The 21,543-nt window shown below is 42.3% G+C and overlaps 1 protein-coding gene across 2 annotated transcripts in view; it reads right to left on the bottom strand.

Moving 5' to 3' along the window:
- LOC126438151 (protein HIRA-like) overlaps window positions 1–21,543 on the bottom strand; it is a 212,736-nt gene that overhangs the window by 40,414 nt on the left and 150,779 nt on the right. For both annotated transcript variants that reach the window (XM_050090526.1, XM_050090527.1), the window contains 3 exons: window positions 10,174–10,350; window positions 9,149–9,254; window positions 8,935–9,057 (listed from right to left, as the gene is read on the bottom strand). In XM_050090526.1, coding sequence (XP_049946483.1) covers window positions 8,935–9,057; window positions 9,149–9,254; window positions 10,174–10,350 — 406 coding nt within the window. The remainder of the gene's footprint in view (window positions 1–8,934; window positions 9,058–9,148; window positions 9,255–10,173; window positions 10,351–21,543) is intronic.

The following is a 21,543-nucleotide window of genomic DNA, read 5'->3' as shown; positions in this document are numbered from 1 at the left end:
TCATACCAGCTCACCGCCATGCTGTTCGAAAGTTATGAACCTCTTCTTTTACCTCATCGTTGGAGCTGAATCGCTGGGACCACAATTAACGCTGACAGGTACTGTGAGACTCTGAAAAAACTCAAACGGGCAACTCAGAACCGGAGAAGTGGAATGTTGGGCAAGGGTGTAGACATTCTCCATGAGAACACTTGCCCACACATCGCTCGTCAAACTGTTGCAACAGTTACAGTGGAACATAATCACCCACCCACCCTATAGTCCTGACTTGGCACCCAGTGACTATCACCTGTTCCATAGGTTAAAAGAACATTTGGCCGAAAGCGATTCAACTCCGAGGATGAGGTGAAAAACGAGGTTCATAACTTTCTGAACAGCATGGCTGTGAGCTGGTATGACATGGGCATAGTAAAACTGCCACAGCGTCTACAAAAATGCACCGACAGAAATGGTGATTATGTCGAAAAATAGCTAAATGTTCAAGCTGTAAACTGATGTAAACCATTGTAGAAATAAACAGGTCTATGTACTTATAAAAAATAGGAGACCTTACTTTTGGGATTACCCTCATATTAATGTATATGCTCCTTCCTGAGAGCATGAGACGAAGACACACTACAATTTACTCACAATCTACCCGAGTTTTTTCTTAACATTGCTGCCAGCAATGAACTGACTGTTTAGTGACTTTTTGTGTTTCTTTTCCTGCTACTAAGACTGGCAGAAGAAATCTTGTGGCCATTTCTCAATACTGTCTCATTCTCCTCCTTAGTAAAATAGAAAATTGTTAAGTGGGTTTATGAAATAACGTATCATATTTTAATGTTCACCAATTTATATCCAATTATGATACAAAGATCCTTTCTATTCCATGGCTACCAGCAGAAGACAAGTTAAGATTTACTTGTTCATTTATTTTGAGAGAAATGAAAATGTGACAACAGCAGAGATGAAATTGTTGAAGTGAGTACCTAAACGATGAGATATGACAAAAATGATACACAACACAACAAAGGTTGACAGAGAGAGTTATGGTGCAGCCAGGGAGGTATGATATATCTCTCACACACACTAATAAGCGTGCTGGGAGCAGTCAGGGAAGTGCAATATGTTTCATATTCCAGGAAATGAATGCAGGAATGGAATAACCAGAGTCACAGTACTGGAAAGTATAATGCAAATGGAAATGTGCTCCTTACATTGTGGACAGATTTCAATCACCGCTTGAAAAACACATTCCTCAGATTTACTGGAAAATACAAAAAGCTTGTATGCATCCTAGCTCTATGTACTGGCACCTCCTCAATTATGTTATTTAAGCTACGAGAGATATTATAGATGTTCAAATAAGTAGGGCTACAAGTGAAGCTGAGGGTTGGGCTAATCAGTGTCTCAATACATCTAAAATGAGGCTAACATATAACCTCCCACAGAGACAATGAAATATGAGCCAACGGAGACTGATAATCTGTAAGCTGCTCAACTGCAGAGGGACCAGTTGTTCATCTACATCTGCATCTACATACATACTCCACAATCCACCGTACGGTGTGTGGCGGAGGGTACCCCGTACCACAACTAACATCTTCTCTCCCTGTTCCACTCCCAAACACAACGAGGGAAAAATGACTGCCTATATATGCCCTAATCTCACCTCGATGCTGAATTTAACACAAATAGATTCTTACACAGAAGGCATCTCAATCAATGAAAAATATACTATATGCAGACAGAAAAGTTCTGTCATATATTGTTAATAAATGGCAGTTTCTCTTACTGAATAAATAATTCCCAAAAGCCAATGTAACTTCTGACCTAACAGGGACATGCTGCTATTTCTGTAGTTAAACTAGTTCAAGAGAAAATCATTGAACAGAACATGATATCTACATGTGTTTCATTGATTTAAACAACACATTTGACTACATGCCTGCTGATGTTATGAGAAGCTCCACATCAGTTTTATGATGGCATGTTTGTCTAAATACAGCATGAGAACAGATCAGTTTCATATTCTAAATGGTGTTGTGTACTTGCACTCTATTTCACTGCTGTGAGTGATGCACTCAAGAGCTCCAATCCCCATTTTTTTAAAGAACTGAACTCTTGTGTATCAAACAACTTCAAACATCTGTTTACTTTACAAATGTATTTGATGTCATATCTCCTGAACTGGGCGTCACACAATCATACAATTATGCAGGTGCTTTCAGTGGTATATATGGATACAGTCTGCAGAATGTGTTCTAAATACAGTTAGTAGTAAAGAAGTAATAATTAAAACATCATATCACACCTGATGATGATGAACAGCAAAAATTTAGTAAGTGTTATTTTTTTTTATTTTGTGTGTGTGTGTGTGTGTGTGTGTGTGTAGGAGCACTTTGCACATGAGTTATGCTACCTCAAGACATACACAGTTTGTAACTTTAATCCAGGACTTATTGTGTTAAATCTTTAATTCTACATCTTACCTCATAATGAATAGATAATGACAGCCTTTTAAATTCTGTCAATAAATATATGATGGGTATCCTTGATAACCTATAGCTTGACAAGAACAAACCACAGGACATGGGCTGATATTGGGCTGAAAAATGTTAAAATAAAGGTAAAATAATTACAGTATATGAAATACCGAAAACCAAATTTATGTTGCACTTGTAAGCCTTTAGATAGGCATCATGCAACTGTGCTTGGTAGACCACATTAGTCATAATACAGACATTAGATCTGACAAAGGAGTCTTTGACGTCTTCCACTTTTAGTCCAATCAAATGATGCTCAGAAAGGACAAGTAATTGAAGCTTTTACAGAAGTTTTTGACAAGCTTTGACAACCTTTCTATATGTTTTTGAGGGTTTTGAATCTGAATTTTGAAAGTTCCACTGAAACTCTGGTCCAGAAATGAGGCAAAAATGGAAAAAATCCACAAAAAATGAAACTTTTTGGGTTTTTACACTTACAACTCAGAAAAGACAAAAATTTCAGTAAATTTGACAATGTACAAAAGTAAAGAGGATAAAATTTCCCACATAACAGTTCATTGTGACTTTTCTTGCCAGACCAACTGTAAGTGTTTAGTGAATGTTGAAGTTAGCATGATTTCAGAACTGAAGGTGATGGGCCATCTCAGGACCTAGCCCCCTCACACTCCTACCATACTTTGTCGCACATCCCTAGCCAATTTCCATTCTCCAGTAGCGTCATGATGTTATTAGAGTGGTTGGTAGTTGACACTTGCTGAGGGGGAGTGCAAGATGTTTGTGAGCTGGCACTGACCTTTCCTCCTGACAGGTGAGAGGCCAGTCTGTGTATTTTGATTCCTCCTCTGGCGGTTGGAAATTCAGTTTAAATATATAAAACAGTCATACAGAATGAGATGAGGTCAAAGGTGTGTTCCATGTGATGGTGTACTGGATGATGGGAGAAAAGTATCACCATCCAAGCCCGAGGTGGCGTTAAAGAATGTTCTCGAAGTAAGTAAGAAGAGGAAGAACGGGATTAGCTGCCCTTTTGAAGAGCAAAACTTTGTTTAAGGTTCGTGAACAATGTTCAAAGAAGTACACTAGCAAAAAACTTAAGGAGGAAGAGCAATTGAGAAGGTCCCACAAACACAGCTTTGTAGAAATAATCTTCAATGAAAGGCGGGTAACACATGTCACAAATTCCTGTCTAATTTGAAGGAGGAGGAATGCTTAATATCAGTTTTAATGGACAAATTGGACATAGCAGGCATAACTTCCAAGTATGCCATGGAAGATGTCGATACCTTGATCTACAACCACGTCTACACTCTGCAAGCCCCCTTGCTGTATGTGGGTGAGGGTACTTTGTGTACTGCTGTCATTTCCCCTCTTTCCTGTTCTAGTCATAAATAGTTTGTGGAAAGAACGATTGCCAATAAGCCTCTGTGCGGGCTCAATTCCTCCGGTTTTATCTTCATGGTCCTTTTGTGAGATGTACGTAGAAGGGAGCAATATGTTGTTGACTCATTTAGGAACATACTATAACAATAATCCATACTGTGATGCAGAACACCTCTCTTGCAGTGTCTGCCATTGCAATTGGTTGACCATTTCTGTGATGCTTTTGTGCTTACTAAATCAACCTGTAACAAAATGCACTGCTGTTCTTTCAGTCTTCAATATTTCCTCTATCCGTCCAATCTGAAAGGGATCCCATACAGGTGAGCAGTATTTGTCGAACAAGTGTTTTGTAAGCTATTTCCTTTGTTTATAGAGCACATTTCCTGAGGATTCTTCCAATGAATATATCTAGCATCTGTCTTACTCATGATTTATTTTATGTGGTCATTCAATTTCAAATCATTATATACGATTGTCAACACTGCACATCTCTGGCTTCCACACATTCAACCGTCATAGTTTTTGTAGAAGGCAAGGGGGGAGGGGGAGGGGGGGGGGGGCTTCTCATCATTCTATCCGACTTCTTTCAACAACATAATGCATTAATGATGAAAGCAGGCAAAAAAAAATCCCACAGAAGCCTGACTGTTCTCAGGGAATTGGCCACTCTGCTTGAGAGAAAATCTTGTATTTGCATGTAGTCAAGTTGCTGTGACACTACTTCTGCTCTTTACAGTCAGGGAAAAGTGAAACGCATCACTGAAGAAACATCCTGAATTGCAACAGGACATGTGAATATTTAAAGATCCAAACATGGACAATGAGGCAGTGGTGGAGTGCAGTAAAAGATCCCTCGTTAAGTTGTATGGTGGTATAAGCAGGTGCCTCTGAACCACATCCAATATGGAAGACCGAGCGAGGTGACGCAGTGGTTAGCACACTGGACTCGCATTCGGGAGGACGACGGTTCAATCCCGCGTCCAGCCATCCTGATTTAGGTTTTCCGTGATTTGACTAAATCGCTCCAGGCAAATGCCGGGATGGTTCCTTTCAAAGGGCACGGCCGACTTCCTTCCCCATCCGCCCCTAATCCGATGAGACCGATGACCTCGCTGTCTGGTCTCCTCCCCCAAAAAACCAACCAACAAATATGGAAGCTCCACCAAACCGGCATTCGTAACAACTACCAACATCAATTCTCTGCTACCAACAGAAGATGCTGCTTGCCAGTATATTCTCAGATTGTACAGCCAGATACAACAGTGGCTGTGCAAAAATAAAAATCCTGAGGAGTCAGGTTGGACGAGGTCCAAGGATTGCATATGCTTGAGCTGCCAGCACCCAGTGTTATTCTGACCTATATCTCATGCAAATGCTAAACTTTGGCAACTCTTGTAGTTGCCAAAAGACAGGCCTCCACTGTTCCAAGTTCTGCATCAACTGGGATACAGTTTGTGAGAATGTCAGCCACCTCAATTCGCATGACTTAAAAACAATGACGGAAGTAGAGGAGGAACAGGAGACTGAAATGAGAGTTACTGCAGATGAAGGCACACTGTAATTCATATTATGTCGTTAAACATTCCCACTGTGATATCTCATGACCTCATCATCGTAAAGACACAGAGAGAGAGAGAGAGAGAGAGAGAGAGAGAGAGAGAGAGATAGAGAGAGAGAGAGAGGAGAAGAAGAAGAAGAAGGAGAAGAAAGCTGTACACTGGTTAAAACTCTAATTTATTATAATTATAATAGATAGATTATTATTTACCTATTATTTGGTATGAATTGAAATAAGTCACTCATTATCTCACTTTGCTGTAACACACACACACACACACACACACACACACACACACACACACACACACACACATTCTCATTTTGCAGATGGATCACGAAAAGATGAGAGCAGACCTAAACACCATTTCTTCTGCCTCAGTTTGCAAGCTTATTTCATTTCTAAGGGATTTACATTGCTGTATTCCAGCCACTGCCTGAACATTTCTGTACTTCCTTCTTTCATTGATTAATTGAAGTATTTCACCTGTTACCCTACGTTCCTTCACAGTCACCTTCCTTGTACCTATGTTTGTCTGCCCAGCATCTGTTCCCTTTCCAGAGATGTCCACTCCTCTTCAAATGAGCTGCCTACTCTGGTGTTCCTTATCTCAGTATCCACAATAAATGAACTTCAAATGCCTCCCAGCATTCCTCAGTACTTCAGTATCCCACATCTTTCCACAATGATTTTTTCGGATGATTCTCTTAAACTTCAGCCAAACTACAACTTCTGTAAACATTGGTTTGCCTTTCTTCAGGCTATCTTCTAAGGTAAGTCATAGTGTCAGTACTGCCTGGTGTGTTTATACATTTCTTGGGAAACAGGCGGGGAGAGGGGGAGAGGGGGCAGACGGGGAGAGGGGGGCAGACGGGGAGAGGGGGGCAGACGGGGAGAGGGGGGCAGACGGGGAGAGGGGGGCAGACGGGGAGAGGGGGGCAGACGGGGAGAGGGGGGCAGACGGGGAGAGGGGGGCAGACGGGGAGAGGGGGGCAGACGGGGAGAGGGGGGCAGACGGGGAGAGGGGGGCAGACGGGGAGAGGGGGGCAGACGGGGAGAGGGGGGCAGACGGGGAGAGGGGGGCAGACGGGGAGAGGGGGGCAGACGGGGAGAGGGGGGCAGACGGGGAGAGGGGGGCAGACGGGGAGAGGGGGGCAGACGGGGAGAGGGGGGCAGACGGGGAGAGGGGGGCAGACGGGGAGAGGGGGCAGACGGGGAGAGGGGGCAGACGGGGAGAGGGGGGCAGACGGGGAGAGGGGGGCAGACGGGGAGAGGGGGGCAGACGGGGAGAGGGGGACAGACGGGGAGAGGGGGACAGACGGGGAGATGGTTGCATGTGGGGGGGAGTAGTGGGAGAAGGCAGTGTATGAATTGGATGGAAGTGTGATGCCGACAGAAGAGAGAAGGGGAAAGGAAAGGTTAGGCAGTGGAAACACGTTAGAGGAAGTTTGGGCTGATGGGGTTTCAAGAGTGGGGAATCTGTTGTCTTTCTAATACATCCTGCACTCCTGAAATCCCCCTGGCCTTAACCTCTGCTAACCTGTTCCCCTTGCCTCACTTTGCCTTTTCTCTTCTGTTGACACCACTCCTTCACCATCTAGATCATGCACTCACTCACTCACTCACTCACTCACTCACTCGCACATGCCCCTCCCCCTCTCTGCTCTTCCCCTTTCTCAATCCCTCTCCCTTCTCTCTCCCCTCCCTTTCTCCCTCTTCATCTTTAGTTTACTTTCCTTTTCCCCTCTCCCCATTTTTCCCCTCAGTACACCTCTCCCTCTCCCTACAACTCTTTTTGTTATATCCTCTGTATTCTTTACATCTTGTGTGGCCACGAAGTCATCTGTCCAAAGACCAGCCTCTTTCTCGCTACCCATACCTTGTGTTCTTCCCTATCCCATTCGCCATCTCCATCGGCACAAGGAACTGTTTTCAATACTCGAATATCAGTAAACAGTCTTACCGTGGGCATGGGAGTGTGCTTTTGGATGCCTGTGTGGTTGTGTGTGTGAATGTGTGTACCATTGCTTTAAAAAGAACTAGTACTCAAAAGCTAGTGTGAATAGTATTTTCTATGTGTAACTGTGCTCCATGCATTGAACTGCTATAGGTGAGTGGTTGTCTTTCTTTTATTTTACATACTGCCTCATCCAGGAATTTCCATTATTGTTTTACTTTCACTCTTTCATCACTCACAGTTTCTGTCTTCTACTTTATTCATTTTCCTTGTTTCAGACAAACATTGCCTAATGCTTCCTCTGAAACTCTCAACAACCTCAAGTTCTTTCAATTTATCCAATTTATTAAGCCTTAATTTGCTGTTTATAACCAACAAATTATGGCGTCTCTACACCTGACCCAGGAAAAATCTAATAGTTTAACATTTGGTTTTGAAATCTGAAATATTTCAGTGTCATAACATCTCATCCATATATAAAATATTCTTGCATTATACTTAAACCAAGTGTTAGTGACAATCAACATATGCAAAACTTGTGCAAAAATTCTACCGAGCACTTCCCTCTTTCACTCCTTTCCTCCAAACCATGGTCTCCTACTACTTTTTCTTCTCCCCCTCTGGAATACCATCGAGTTCCAGTACCCCATTACAATTAACTTTCTGTCTCCCTTTTTACTTTCATCATACATTCTTTCAATCATTTCATTACCTGTAAAGCAAGTTGGCATATAAAGTTGTACTACTGTGGCTTGGGTTGACTGCGATACTTTGTTTACTACACTGTTCATATTAGTTGACGACTTTTCTTACTTTCTTGTTCATTATTGGATGTGCTCCTGCATGATCCCTTCTTGATTTTCTATATATGCATCACTGTGCCAACTTGACCAGAAGTCCTATTCTCCCTGCCACTTCACTTCACTTCACTTCACTAATTACCTCCGTATCTAACTTCAACCTACTCATTTCTCATTTTGAATTCTCCACCTACATCTAATATGCCATGCTTTACCCCAAATAATGCCAGTTCCGTTTTTCCTGATGACAGCAACTTCTTGAGTAGTTCTGCCTGAAGGACAATATAGGGGACTATTTTACCTCAAGGATATTTTACCCAGGAGGATGTCATCATCATTAAATCAAGAAAAATTATGACTGTAATGTCCCCTCTGTTTTAGTCCTTTGCAGTAACAGCACAACCTTGGGTGATGTTACAAAGGCAGATCAGCCAATGATCTAGACTGTTGCCTCTGCCACTACTGAAATGGCTGCTGCCCCTCAGGAAGCACAAGTATGTCTGCTCTCTCCATAAATACCCCTCCATTGTGGTTGAACCAATGGTATGATAAGCTGTATAGATGTGGCACATGAGCCACCACACCTTGGTGAGGTCCATGGTTCACCAAATGAAAGACAAAAACTTAGCTTTCAGAATGAAACAACTACTGAGCAAAACTGCTAGAAGAATTTACTCAGTTAAATCAAATATTAACAAAATATGAATGTTATTAGTAACTGAAGTTTACATTTATTTGTTCACAACATACCCTTTAATGTGAGACTGCAAAGAAGCAAGTGGAAGCAATTTGTTTTCTTGTGGCAGCAGCTGAGTGAATGTACGCTGAGCACAAGAGCGCTGGACTGCATCTAAGCTGTCACCCATTAATAACCTGGTGAACAAGACATGGCACACAAATTTTGTCATCATGGATGTATAAAAAAACAACCGAAATAAATATCTGAGATTTCTATTCCTCCTACCAGCAACTTAGATCACTGGAGAACATGAATGCTTTTCCTGTTGATAGTGATATTATAGGGCAGCCTTTCTCTGTTACTGTACAACTCAAAATTGTGACAACAGAGCCTGTAAAGATAGGAAAAAGAATTACTGTAAGATAAGAGCCTAAATAATATTGAGATATAGTAAATGAGGACAACTGCAGAAGCACACATATCAAGCTGAAAGTTTACTTACCTTCATTCCACATACCTTTAACATCAGATGATTGAAACACAAGTAAAACTTTTCATTTTCTTCAGGTTTTCTGATTATTCCCCCCACAGTCAATAATTTTTATTTTATATTTATTTATTTTGTTAATTATATTGACTTTTGTCTGGTGACACATGTGGTGGTAAACTGAAAGTGACTCAGCAGTGGAGAATGTGATAATATATCCAAAGTGATAACTATGTGGAAGAAAATATTGGAGTGCTAAACACAGAGATGGTAAATTTATGTCATGAGTCAGCTTTTTCCCATGAAATGCATGGATCCTGCTTTTTCAAGTGGTGATAAATCATTTTAAGAATATTTACAAATTGTGTTAAAAATTATCCAGTGCTGATGTGCTGTTAACATTTAATTTACCCTCTCTCATAGAGCACATAATGTTATGAACTGCAGCCATCTGCTGTCTTCTTTTTCCTTTTAAAGACTTCTTCATAAGCCTTTATTGTTTATTTTCACTACCCTATGACTTATTGGTGGTTCTGTATCACTATAACTCCATAAAATGAAAGAAAATGATCAGTTTTGTAATTTTTTAGTAAATGGAATCCCTTAAAAACGTAAAGAACCGATACTGTTCATCGCAGGTCCAAAACATACTGGCAATGATGAAAAGACTGTGTAATGTTGAGCACCTCAGTTGCAAGGTTTGGAAAAGTCAACTACCAAGTAATTTTAATAAGACCATGGCAGCAATGAACTGATCTCTTCAACACACCAGGCAACATAAAATTAAAAAGAAGTTGTAGTGACTGCAAACGATTCTGTGTACCTGGTTCAGAACGCATAATAGGCATCAGCGATTCATTCTTGATGAGGCAACGGCTTTTCTCAAAGTCCCATACACTAATGCAGCCATTGCTTGTGATAACCATAACATGCTGAAGCCCTGAAAGCACCAAACGGGATGGAGCCGCTGACAGCACGAGAGGTGGGAAAGGTCGTCTTCCTGCAACGAAATAAGTATGGATCCACTGCAGGTTTACTATGTTTTACAACAGCTCTGATTTTAGGCTGTGGAAAATGACATCAACATTTAAAAATTGCAAGAGAACATTGAATCTTCTATATAAATGTATCCCTCCTCATATGCTCCTCACTTCTGACAGGACATTTCAAAGTTCATAATATAAATAGTATAGAGTAAACTTTAATTGTACTTCATCCATTATCACAACTTCACATTAGCTTTCATTTCCATATTAGCTATGAAAAAAAGAAAAAGGTGACAAACTGTATTTCACTGAAACATGCAAAAGTAAGTCTAATAACACATAAGAAAATAAGAATGTGAGTGACATAGTATGAACAGCATAGCGAAAGCAGTATCATAGGCGAAATAGGCATGAAGTCAATCCCCACCAAAGTAGTACAAGTTTATTTGCCCATTAGCTCCATAGATGTTAATGAGACAGAAATAGTGTTTGGATAGAGAAAATAAACTATTCAGATAGTTAAAGGAGGCAAAATTGTGATTGTGATGGGAAACTGCGATTTGATAGTAGGAAAAGAAAGAGAAGGAAAAATTGTTTGTTCCAGCCCCTGGCATACAGGCTGCCCATCGTGGTTGCAGTGGTATCGGCCTGCTTTATCAATCTGCTTTGTATGGTGGCCTGTACATCACAGCAAATAAATTATTTTCAAGAAGCTGGTATGTAGTCTGCCCTGCATGAGAGGTGCATTGTGGGAGTAGTTACCAGCCTGCTTTAAAAACTGTACTGCAAGGGGCTACACATGCTAGTGTGCATGCAGGGTACAGATTGAGATGGATAGAGGAAGGAATGGACAAAGCGAGGAGAGGAGGGGATGGACAGAACAAGGAGAGGAGGGAATGGATAGAGAAAGGGGAGGTGGGGAGATTCATGAGACAGGTGGAAGGGGTAGTGGGCAGGTAGAAATAGAAAAATGGGGGGGGGGGGGGGAGATGAAGAGTGGGGGAGGAAGATATGGTCAGAGGGAGGTGGAGAAAGATATGGGCAGAGGGAGGGGATGGAAGTAATGGACACAGAGAGGGTAAGGAGGAGATGAAGAGATGAGAGAGGAGATAGAGGTGATTCAATGATGTGGACAGACAGAGAGAGGATGAAGTGAACACAGAGAGGAGCAGGACAACATGTGTTCAACATATGTGTCAAATGCTCCTGCAGGTGAAGCTGCTGGGAAGGCTAGTATAACAGAAACGCAGAAATTTTGAAACAGATTTTACACTGCACAACATGTCCAGATGAAGATGTGGGCTATGATAAATTACGAACTGCAAATTACGGTTCATGAGATAAGACTTGAATGAAAAGAGAGAACCATAGATTATTGACAGTTTCAAATGGAGTATTAGGCAATGATAGACTGAAACAGAGGAAAATAATACAATAGAAGACAAGTGGGTAGTTCTGCGAGGTTAAATATGTGCTCTGATTTTGCGCCACAGTTGACGATCCATCCTGCTCAGCAGGTAGTGCCAAACTTCCGGTTTTCTCACTGCAGTGAGGAGACATGGGCGATCTAAGGAGCCGACTATCGGCATCACTGGTGTTGACAAGTGAAAGTCCAGTGGCAACTATGGGTAGTCTGGACTGGAAGAGTAAAATAAACAGAACTTGGAGTTAGGTCTGAAGAAGACCAGTTGGCAGCTGAGTGGAAGGTCACCAAGCAGACAGCAATGCCTACTTTACGGAGCACTGATCACTCAATGACTGTGTCTTTGTGCTGTGTGCCCTGCATGACAGACTCCCCACATGAAACTCCCATATTTGACAGCCCTCTTCTTTGTTGTCTATTTGGCATCACACATCAATACCATCCCCACCAGTGGCTCACAGTTGGCTACAGAAATGCACGCTTCTGACAGACGCCAATAGCCATCATGTGGGGCCCGGTGTATCCAATGATGCACGCCTGCCAAGCCATGTCTTCAGTAGCTCCATCTACAAGAGTACCCTACCGTCGTGATATAGGATGGCCGGCAGCAGCTACATGGTTCAGTCTCAATCACAGTCTTCAATGGTCTTCAGTCTTAGACAGCCTCTGATGGTTCATTTATGCATTAGTAGCAGGAGCCTCACACTACACGATGCTCTCTAGCTTCTTCTAATAACTGGGCTTTACTGCTGTTTCTTCATTTGTAAAGTGTCTTCGCAATTCCTGGAGACAGCTACAAGTTATGTAAAACTTCTGTTAACCATATTTAATCATTTCTGCTCTTATCCAGTTTGCCTACAAGGACAGATGTTGCGCTACTCTGTAACCCACCTCTCCTCATCATTGTGTAAGGAATAGTACATAAGTAACCTGGAGACAAGATGTTTTTGTTCCCACATGTCACTGTCTTTTCATTTTACTGTTGTCTTTTTGGTTGCTTTTGTCACATGTGGGCTTGTATGCTTTGTCCCCTGTGTTTGCTTGCTTGTGCTATTTATGTACCAGGTTCTATGGTTGCTGGTTTTGCCCCCCCTTTTTTCTGTGGAATTTTGTATAGCTTTTTGCATCTTTGTGCATTGCTTGGTTCCAAATGACTACCATGCCACAATTACCTGCTGCGTGAGTCAACGAAGGATGCACATGCTTGAAGTGGTGAATCACTTCCAAGATGGTGGAGATGGGGTCAAAACTGACGTTGGGAACAATTGCACCACCACCACCATCCACCCGGCTGTGTGTGTGTGTGTGTGTGTGTGTGTGTGTGTGTGTGTGTGTGTGTGTGTGTGTGTGTGTGTGTGTGCGCGCGCACGCCCATTGCCATTTTGCGAGTTTGATAAGATGAAGGAAGACTGGAATGCATTCCTTGCACAGTTCAATGTGCACATCACACTGCATCACGTACAAGATGCTGACAAACATTCTTAGTCCTTGAATATGGTGGGAGTGACTACTTATAGGCAGTGTGCCAAACTCTTTCCCACTTTGTAAAATATGAAGACCTAATACAGGCACTTACAAAGAGTTACGAGGATAGGGTACAAGTGGTGGATGCCCGTTACAAACCATTTAGGTTGAGTACGCAACAAGGACAGACATACCGTCACTGCGTGACTGATTTGCAGGGCCTTACTAGACAGTGTAGATTCAAATGTGACTGAGGCAAATACTACAGTGATGCAATGATTTGTGATGCCATCACGTGTAGTATAGCCAACTCAAGAAATTGGGAAAAAATTCTTAAATACCCACACTCTTCGTTGCAACAGATTCTGCTAATTCTTGACTATTAAGATTCCTGCAAAAGCACAGCAGACAGTTTTGAGGTACCACCTTATCAAATAACGTGATTGGAAAGAGAAACAACATCTACTGCGTGCACTCTTGTACCTGTATGTGGAGATGGTGTGGACTATATATGGACATAAGGTGGCAAAAAACCAGCAACAAAATACAAAAGGAAGTTCGTTGGCTGTGACTGATGAGTTGAGCTTTGTTGGTACACATTTTGAAGGTGCAGTGAACTACTCAGAGCAAGAGTGTCAACACCATTGTCAAGTCTGGAACAAATGAAGACTGTCCTTGAACTGATTTACTCGGAAGATAGACACTGCTTGAAAACTTCATTGTTGTTGAGATTTTTGATAGTCATTATACTGAACATTACAATAAAATGTTTGTTTGATTGAGTTGTTCAAATATAGAAGAATCATTGAAGAAAGGAGTAAATTGCTTTCCCGAAGTTGAAAGATGTTTTGATTAGTGATCAATGCCTTGTTTATTTTGATCCAGCCAAACTGGAGGTCTTGGTTGTGGATACTTCCTCTTATGGTATTAGTGCAGTTCCGTCGCATACATTTGGTCATGTTGACAGGCCACTTATATTTGCTACAAAGTTGTTGTCCAAAGCTCAGTGTAATTACTTGAAAATTGAAAAGGAGGCTCTTACCATTGTATATCATGTAACTACGTTTCACCAGAATCTCCATGGCAGAAAAGTTTACTTGGTGTCTGACCATAACCCTCTTCAATCTTTGTTTAGTCCTTCTCATTCAGTCCAAAATCGCACAGTGCAGAAGCTACAATGGTGGGCTCTTCTTTTGTCAAATTACTAATATGAGATTGTGTATCAGCTCACTTCAAAGCATGCCAACACAGAAGCTTTTCCTCACCTCCCTGTTGGCCCAGATTCAGCATTCAATGAGTCCTCCACATCTTGTTGCTACATTGATGCACGAGACACCGATGCTTTGCATAGCTTTCCACTTAGCCACTGGAAAATTGCTCAGGCTGCAGCAGCGGATCCCAATTTGCAGATTCAGTCGCACTCTGTCAGCACTGGTTGGCTGCATTCAGCTAAAGATTTGTAGTTATGTGGTTCACTGATACTCTGCCCATCGGCACAAAATTTTCCGTTCATCAAGGTATCAGTTTGATTTGCTTGGATAATGACCATATGTTGTCATTCCCCAGGCTCTCCACTCTGACACACTTCATTTGCTACACCATGCCCACTGCGGCATCATTCGCACCTTGCAGCTGGTGTGGCGTTACTGCACTTGGCACAGAGTCAATGCGCATATTGAACAGATGACTTCTCAGTGCCAATCCTGTGCTGAACATCAGTCAGCCATGTTTCAGCAGTTATTTGAATGACCAAACCACAAGCACATTGGTGATTTATGCGCTTGGATTTCAGGGGTCCTAACTGGAATACACGTTGGCTCATCTTCGCTAATGATTTCAGCAAATTTCCCTTTGTGGTTCCTATGCTCTCTACTATGACAACTCGCTCCACAATCCAGGCCTTGGCATCAATCTTCTGCCTCGAGTGATTGCCTACTGTGATTACGTCTGACAATGGACCTCAATTTATTTGCACCGAGTGTGAACAGTTTTGCATCACCTCTGGCATCAAATACCATGAGTGCATCATTCCACCCACAATACAACAATGAAGCTGATTGCTGTGTACAAACATCTACGCAATGGATGGACAAACTTCATACCTCTCACACATGGGATCTAACTCTGCTGCTATTCTTTTATTTCTACCATTCCCCATCACACGACAGACAACCACCGGCAGAGTTGGTATGTGGACAGCACCACCACACTTTGCTTTATTTGCTGCACCTGCCACAGCGAGTAATGCCCATTCCACCCACTGAGGCAAAGTATCACACTAATGATATGGTGTTTTACAGATTGTATGGTGCATCGAGGCACTGGTAGCATGGCATCATAGTATGACTTCTTGGACATTATGTGTTTTTACTGCAAGAACTGAAAGGATTGCTCAGGTGCCACCACAATCAAATTCTTCTATGTAAATTGTTTGATCCTGCAGCAAGCTTTGTGCTTTCACATTCCATGCCCACTTGGATGCAGCAGCCCTCATTGCATCCAGCTCCCAGGGACCCCACGTCATCAGTGCCAGTCCTGGAGCCAATGGAAGTCAATGCCCTTCTATGGACATCACTATCTTGACAGCCACCACTGCCTGGGAATGGGACCCTCTTCCTGGTAGCTGTCCCACATGCCACTACAGAGCCCTTTGCAGTTGTTGAGGTGCTCTGTCTTCATTTGCTGTTCTGCCTCTGGATGTCGGTACATCCTCCCTGCCTGTTTTTTCGGGTGATGTTCCCAAGCAGGCTGGGCATATGCTGGGGCATGGGCAGGTACTCAGCGCCAGCCTTCGGTTTGGCTCCCGTCTCCTCACGTGCAACCAGCCCTCCAGCCAGTTATCATTCGCTCATCCACAGTACACAGAGATGGTTAGGTGGTTTGGGGAGAGGGTTGCGAAACCACATAGTGACACTACACTCCTGGCATCTCACAGTCAGAAACAGAAACACACGTTTTCAACAGATGTCAATAGCAGTTGCATGAGGATCTGTCAGATCCAACGATGTGCATCTGCTGAGCCATGCCTTCAGTGGCTGTGACTAAGAGTATCTTCTGCTGCCATGATATAGGATGGCTGGTGGCAGCTGCCCTGCCCAGTCTCAATCACAGTCTTCAGTGTTAGTCAGCCTTCGAAAGTTCACTTGTGCATTAGTAACAAGAGGCTCACACTGCACAATGCTTTTTTCTTCTTGTAACAGCTTAGCTGGACTTTACTACTGTTTATTCTTTTGTAAAGTTTCTTCACAACACTTGAAGAAAGTTACAAATTAAGTAAAACTTCTTTTTACTGTATTTACATGTTCACTGTTAATTTCTGCTCCTGATGATGATGATGATGATGATGATGATTCGAGGTGAGGGGCGCTCAACATCATAGTTATCAGCGGCCTGATGAAAAGTCAGCATGCTAATCTCATGGATGGGGATGAAGGCTGATCCCACATGTGGAGCAGTTTATAATGTATTAAAGTCTGCCTCCCTTCACCACCAATTTAGGGATGAGGCCTGACAGTTCACAAAATTTCACCACAGGAATCGGCATCTGCGAGGATGGTGGGCAGATCTCCATCGAGACAAAGGGCCGCCCTAATAACAGTATACAGGGTGTCCCAGCTATCTTGTCCACCCAAAATATCTCTGGAACAATAACAGCTATTGGAAAACGACTTTCACTGGTATCAATGTAGGGCTGGGGCCAATGAATGTACATATTTGGAAACATTCTAAAACGAAAGCATATGTGTTTTTTAACACAAACTTATGTTTTTTTAAATGGACCTCCTGTATTTTTTCTTCAGCAATCCATAGCATGACAAAGCACATACACAATGGTATTGACTGCATCGCAATATTCCCATTACATCCTGAGATATTACGACGCGAAGTTGACGCTTGAAACACCCGACATGCGCTGCTAGCGCACGTCCTGAGGCTCAGGCGTGAACCCCATGCTGCCCGTAATCGCGATGTGATTGACATACGTAATCACACTTCCATACTTATCAAGAGGTCCGAAACGAATAATACGGTCTGCTGCGCGATTACGGGCAGCATGGGGTTCACGCCTGAGCCTCAGGATGTGCGCTAGCAGCGCATGTCGGGTGTTTCAAGTGGCAACTTCGCGTCTCAATATCTCGGGATGTAATGGGAATATTGCGATGCAATCAACGCCATTGTGTATGTGCTTTGTCATGCTATGGATTGCTGAAGAAAAAATATAGGAGGTCCATTTAAAAAAACATAAGTTTGTGTTAAAAAACACATATGCTTTCGTTTTAGAATGTTTCCAAATATGTACATTCATTGGCCCCAGCCCTACATTGATACAGGTGAAAGTCGTTTTCCAATAGCTGTTATTGTTCCAGAGATATTTTGGGTGGACAAGATAGCTGGGACACCCTGTATAATACATATGTTGCCAGAATACGCCGAACTGAAAGTGGCATGCCACGAATTTCACAGAGTGGTGGATCCTCCCACTGGAGGAGAAAGCCCTGTGTTAAGGGGCTATGTCCAATCTGCAGTCTGGTAAGCAGAACCTCCTTCCAGTGTTGAGGCTGACAAAGTCTGCCATGCCTGTGTGGTCGATTTGAGTGAGTGCAGTTTGTTTTCTATCACCTGCAACCATTCAGTCTCCCACTGACACAAGATGCGTCTATCAGAAAATGAGATGATAGTGTGCAACTGGATGGGATATTGATGGACAGCACCATGTCGACATGCTTCCTTTGCAGCTTTATCAGCCATGTCGTTTCCCTGTGTCCCAATGTGGCCAGGTACCCAGCAAAAAGATCACCTCCTTGCCATGATGTTGGAGCTGCTGTAAGGAGTCATGGATGAGCTGAATCATATGGTCTACTGGATACATTTGGTGAAGTCCTTGGAGTGCACAAAGTGAGTTGGAACAGACAAGAAAAATTGTACAGTGGTGTCTGTAAACGCTCTCTAGTGCCATTGGAATGCCATATAATTCCACATCATAATTTGTAAATTCTTCCGGAAGACATACTTTAAAAACTCTATCAGAGAAAACAGCAGAACAACTGAGGACATTCTCTTGCTGGAATCCATCTGTATACCGTATTTACTCGAATCTAAGCCGCACTTTTTTTCTGGTTTTTGTAATCCGAAAAACCGCCTGCGGCTTAGAATCGAGTGCAAATTAAGCAGAAGTTCTGAAAAATCTTGGTATGTGCCGCCACAACTAACTTCTGCCGGAACTTTTTTCTCCGCCTCGAGTTTCGACCACTGCATTTTCATTTTCATACATTATCCAACGAAGTAAATACAAATTAAGTATTGTTCATCTTCGAATTTAGCAGCATTTCAATGTACTACAAAAATCCAACTGGCAAGACTGTTTGGGATGTTTGTCAATATGGCCAACTATATGTTCTGAATTTTTTCTTACCTATGAGAAGAGATGGTTGCTAATAGGAACTTTTATGAATTGTGAATCACATGCAATATTCTCATCACCATAATAATAATACGAATATAAACATTTTGCCATGTATTCTTCCGTGTTTGCTATTATCTCATTAAAAACCTGTCTGCCTAATAAACTACGAAACTAGAGTGAGACAACAGCAAACACGGAAGAATATACATATCATGTCATGTTTATATTCGTATTATTCTTGTGCCTAATAGTGATACAGCCAGAAATGAAGCACAGTAATTGACTAGATTTTTAAATCTAAGATGACTCTAATTTCAGTGCAGAATGTAATGTACTGAAGAGGCGTCTGCAAAGATTTTCAAACGGAGAAAATTTTTCGCTAAAGTCTCGTTCAGAACATCATCTATCATACGCATTCTATTATTTGGTTCTTGTTGACCATTATCAAAGAAAGCAGCAGTGTAAGTAACAACAAATAGTAGTCTCTTGCCATTGTTTCGCTAATGAGACGATTCTTCTCTCTCTCTCTTTATTTATTTATTTTTTTATTGTAAGCGGCGGTAGCTTGCACAAAAGCAAGCCATGCCACAAGCGGCGACAGGCTGCAAACACAGAATGCAATAAATAATGCATGACACAGTATAGTAATACATTTTTAGCTTAGAGTGACGTAAACACCTATAACAAAGGGAACGGCACTAATCAAATCAAAGAAAAATAAGCAATCAATTCAAACCAGACAAAGCACGTGAAAAAGGAAGGGTACCCGAATAAATACGGACGGAGTGCCTGACGCATAGCAATGGCTACCTGGTATAGCTTAACTGCCAAGCTTACGGCTCGAACCAAACTACTGTAGCTGTATCGTCATTCATTCGACCTAAATCGTGTCTCATATTACAATAGACCAACATTGTTTCGATTTGGAGGTGCGGCCTAAAACTTTTCTGTCCCCTTGAATTTCGAGTCTCATTTTTCAGGTGCGGCTTAGATTCGAGTAAATACGGTAAACTGTGATGAAACTTTGGTACATACTTGGAGTGGACAAAAACAAAGTTGTAAAAACATAACCTGGAGTACAAGTTTTCTTGTACTGTGTCAAGCTTAAAATCACTTTGGGCCTCTGAAGACACCAAAGCGGCAATGCGTTCCATCCCTGGGTGCGTATTTTGATGCTTGATATCCAGGTCCTTGAGACAGTTTGTAGCATGTTTCCCAAATGGCTTGGTCGCATGGGGCTGATTCCTGAACAGCCATTCAAAGGTGTGTTGGCCCACATCATTAAATGTGAATGACTGAGGTGATTCTGAGATTTTCAGCACCTGCTGAGCCAAAAGGATATGTCACTGAATCCAAGTGGTGGTTCACCAGCCACTGCACACACACTCTGAAGTGGGCTGGTCTGAAAGGCACCAGTTGGTATCCAAATGTCTTCATGGTGGACAGTGTCTAACATCTTGAAGTAGGAAGTATGGGCTGATCCGTAGACTACGCTGCCATACTCTAAATGTGATTGAACAAATGCGCTATAAAACTTCAAAAGGCAGGACCTGTGGAAGTAAGCAGATGCAGACTGGATTTTCCTGGACCAGGACCTGTGATTCTTTCAAATGCGAGTGATATCCATTTAAATTCCACTGCAACACAAATGTCCCTGTGGAGGCCACTGTTTAGTGAAGGTTGTTCTTATCTTTCTTCCTCGGAAGTAGTGATTTACAGGGGAGATCAGAGGGAACATTTGCTGGTTCCCGACTCTCTGGTTCCTGTAGCTGGAAATCCATATCCTCAAGAGCAGAGTCCCCCATCAGAGAGGGAGAGAGCTCATCAATCTAAAGGTTTAACTACCACTTTCTTGGATTTGGAACTACTTTTCGAAAGATGTTTTTCTTTACTTATGGGAGGAGCTGTTTGCTTGGGTTGTGGGGATGGCTTAGTTGGCTTCTGATGTGGGGTAGTGGTATGTGGCTTAGGTGGTAAGCCCATTGCTGACAGTTACCAAATGACTTCTGCTTCAAGTGTAGCATTTCCCCACAGGTTAACCGACAAGTGCATGTGCTCATATTGGAATCTGTGGTCTGAGTTTGTGTGAATGCGTCACACTTAACAATTGGTGTCTTAAGGGCTGATGCAAGAAGCAGCAGCAAAACCCGGAGGTTGCATAGCTTTGATAGCTTTTTTTAACTTCACCATAAGGTATGCGTCTCTTGACCTTCAACTTCTGAATTTTACTCTTCTTGTTGTAAATCTCACTCTTTCTGCTCCATACTGGGTGATTCCCGGAGGAGGTTACACATTTTGGAGGAGGTGTACAAGAATTGCCTGATTTGTGAGCTGAACCACCACAATTGCTACACTTAGCCTGCCCATTACATCTCACAGTGGTATGGCCAAATCGTTGACATTTTTAACATATCATTGGATTAGGAACAAACGGTTGAATGTTAAGATGGATACAGCCTGCAAGGATAAGTTCAAGTAATTCCTGGGTACTATATGTTACAATAAATGTTGCCAATTTTTCCAATTTGCCGTCGACTCTCCTCATATAGTTCTGCACTTCCGTGATGCCCATATTTTTCCATTCTTCACGTAACTCCACAGGGTCCACCTCCATTATGTCAGAGCAGGTGCCCGCTCCTTACTAAAGTTAAGGGTGTTATACAACTCCGTCTCAACTGGGTAGTCACCTAAGGCCTTACATCCCAGAAGCTTAAAGCTTAGATATCTGATTTGAATTAGCAGTTTCAACTAGAAGTGTTCCATTACGAAGTTGTCTGGCACTTTTTAGAGACCCAGAAATACCTTCCAATGCCTTGTGAACATACAAAGGGGAGATCTTCTTAAAGGTTCCCTCTGTTCGCTTGATTACAATGAAAGTGTTATGGCACACTAATGCTCTGTTACTACGATTCTGGG

The sequence above is a fragment of the Schistocerca serialis genome, unplaced genomic scaffold (assembly GCF_023864345.2).
Source record: "Schistocerca serialis cubense isolate TAMUIC-IGC-003099 unplaced genomic scaffold, iqSchSeri2.2 HiC_scaffold_1261, whole genome shotgun sequence".
Taxonomy (NCBI): domain Eukaryota; kingdom Metazoa; phylum Arthropoda; class Insecta; order Orthoptera; family Acrididae; genus Schistocerca; species Schistocerca serialis.
This window is presented reverse-complemented; position numbering and strand designations above follow the sequence as displayed.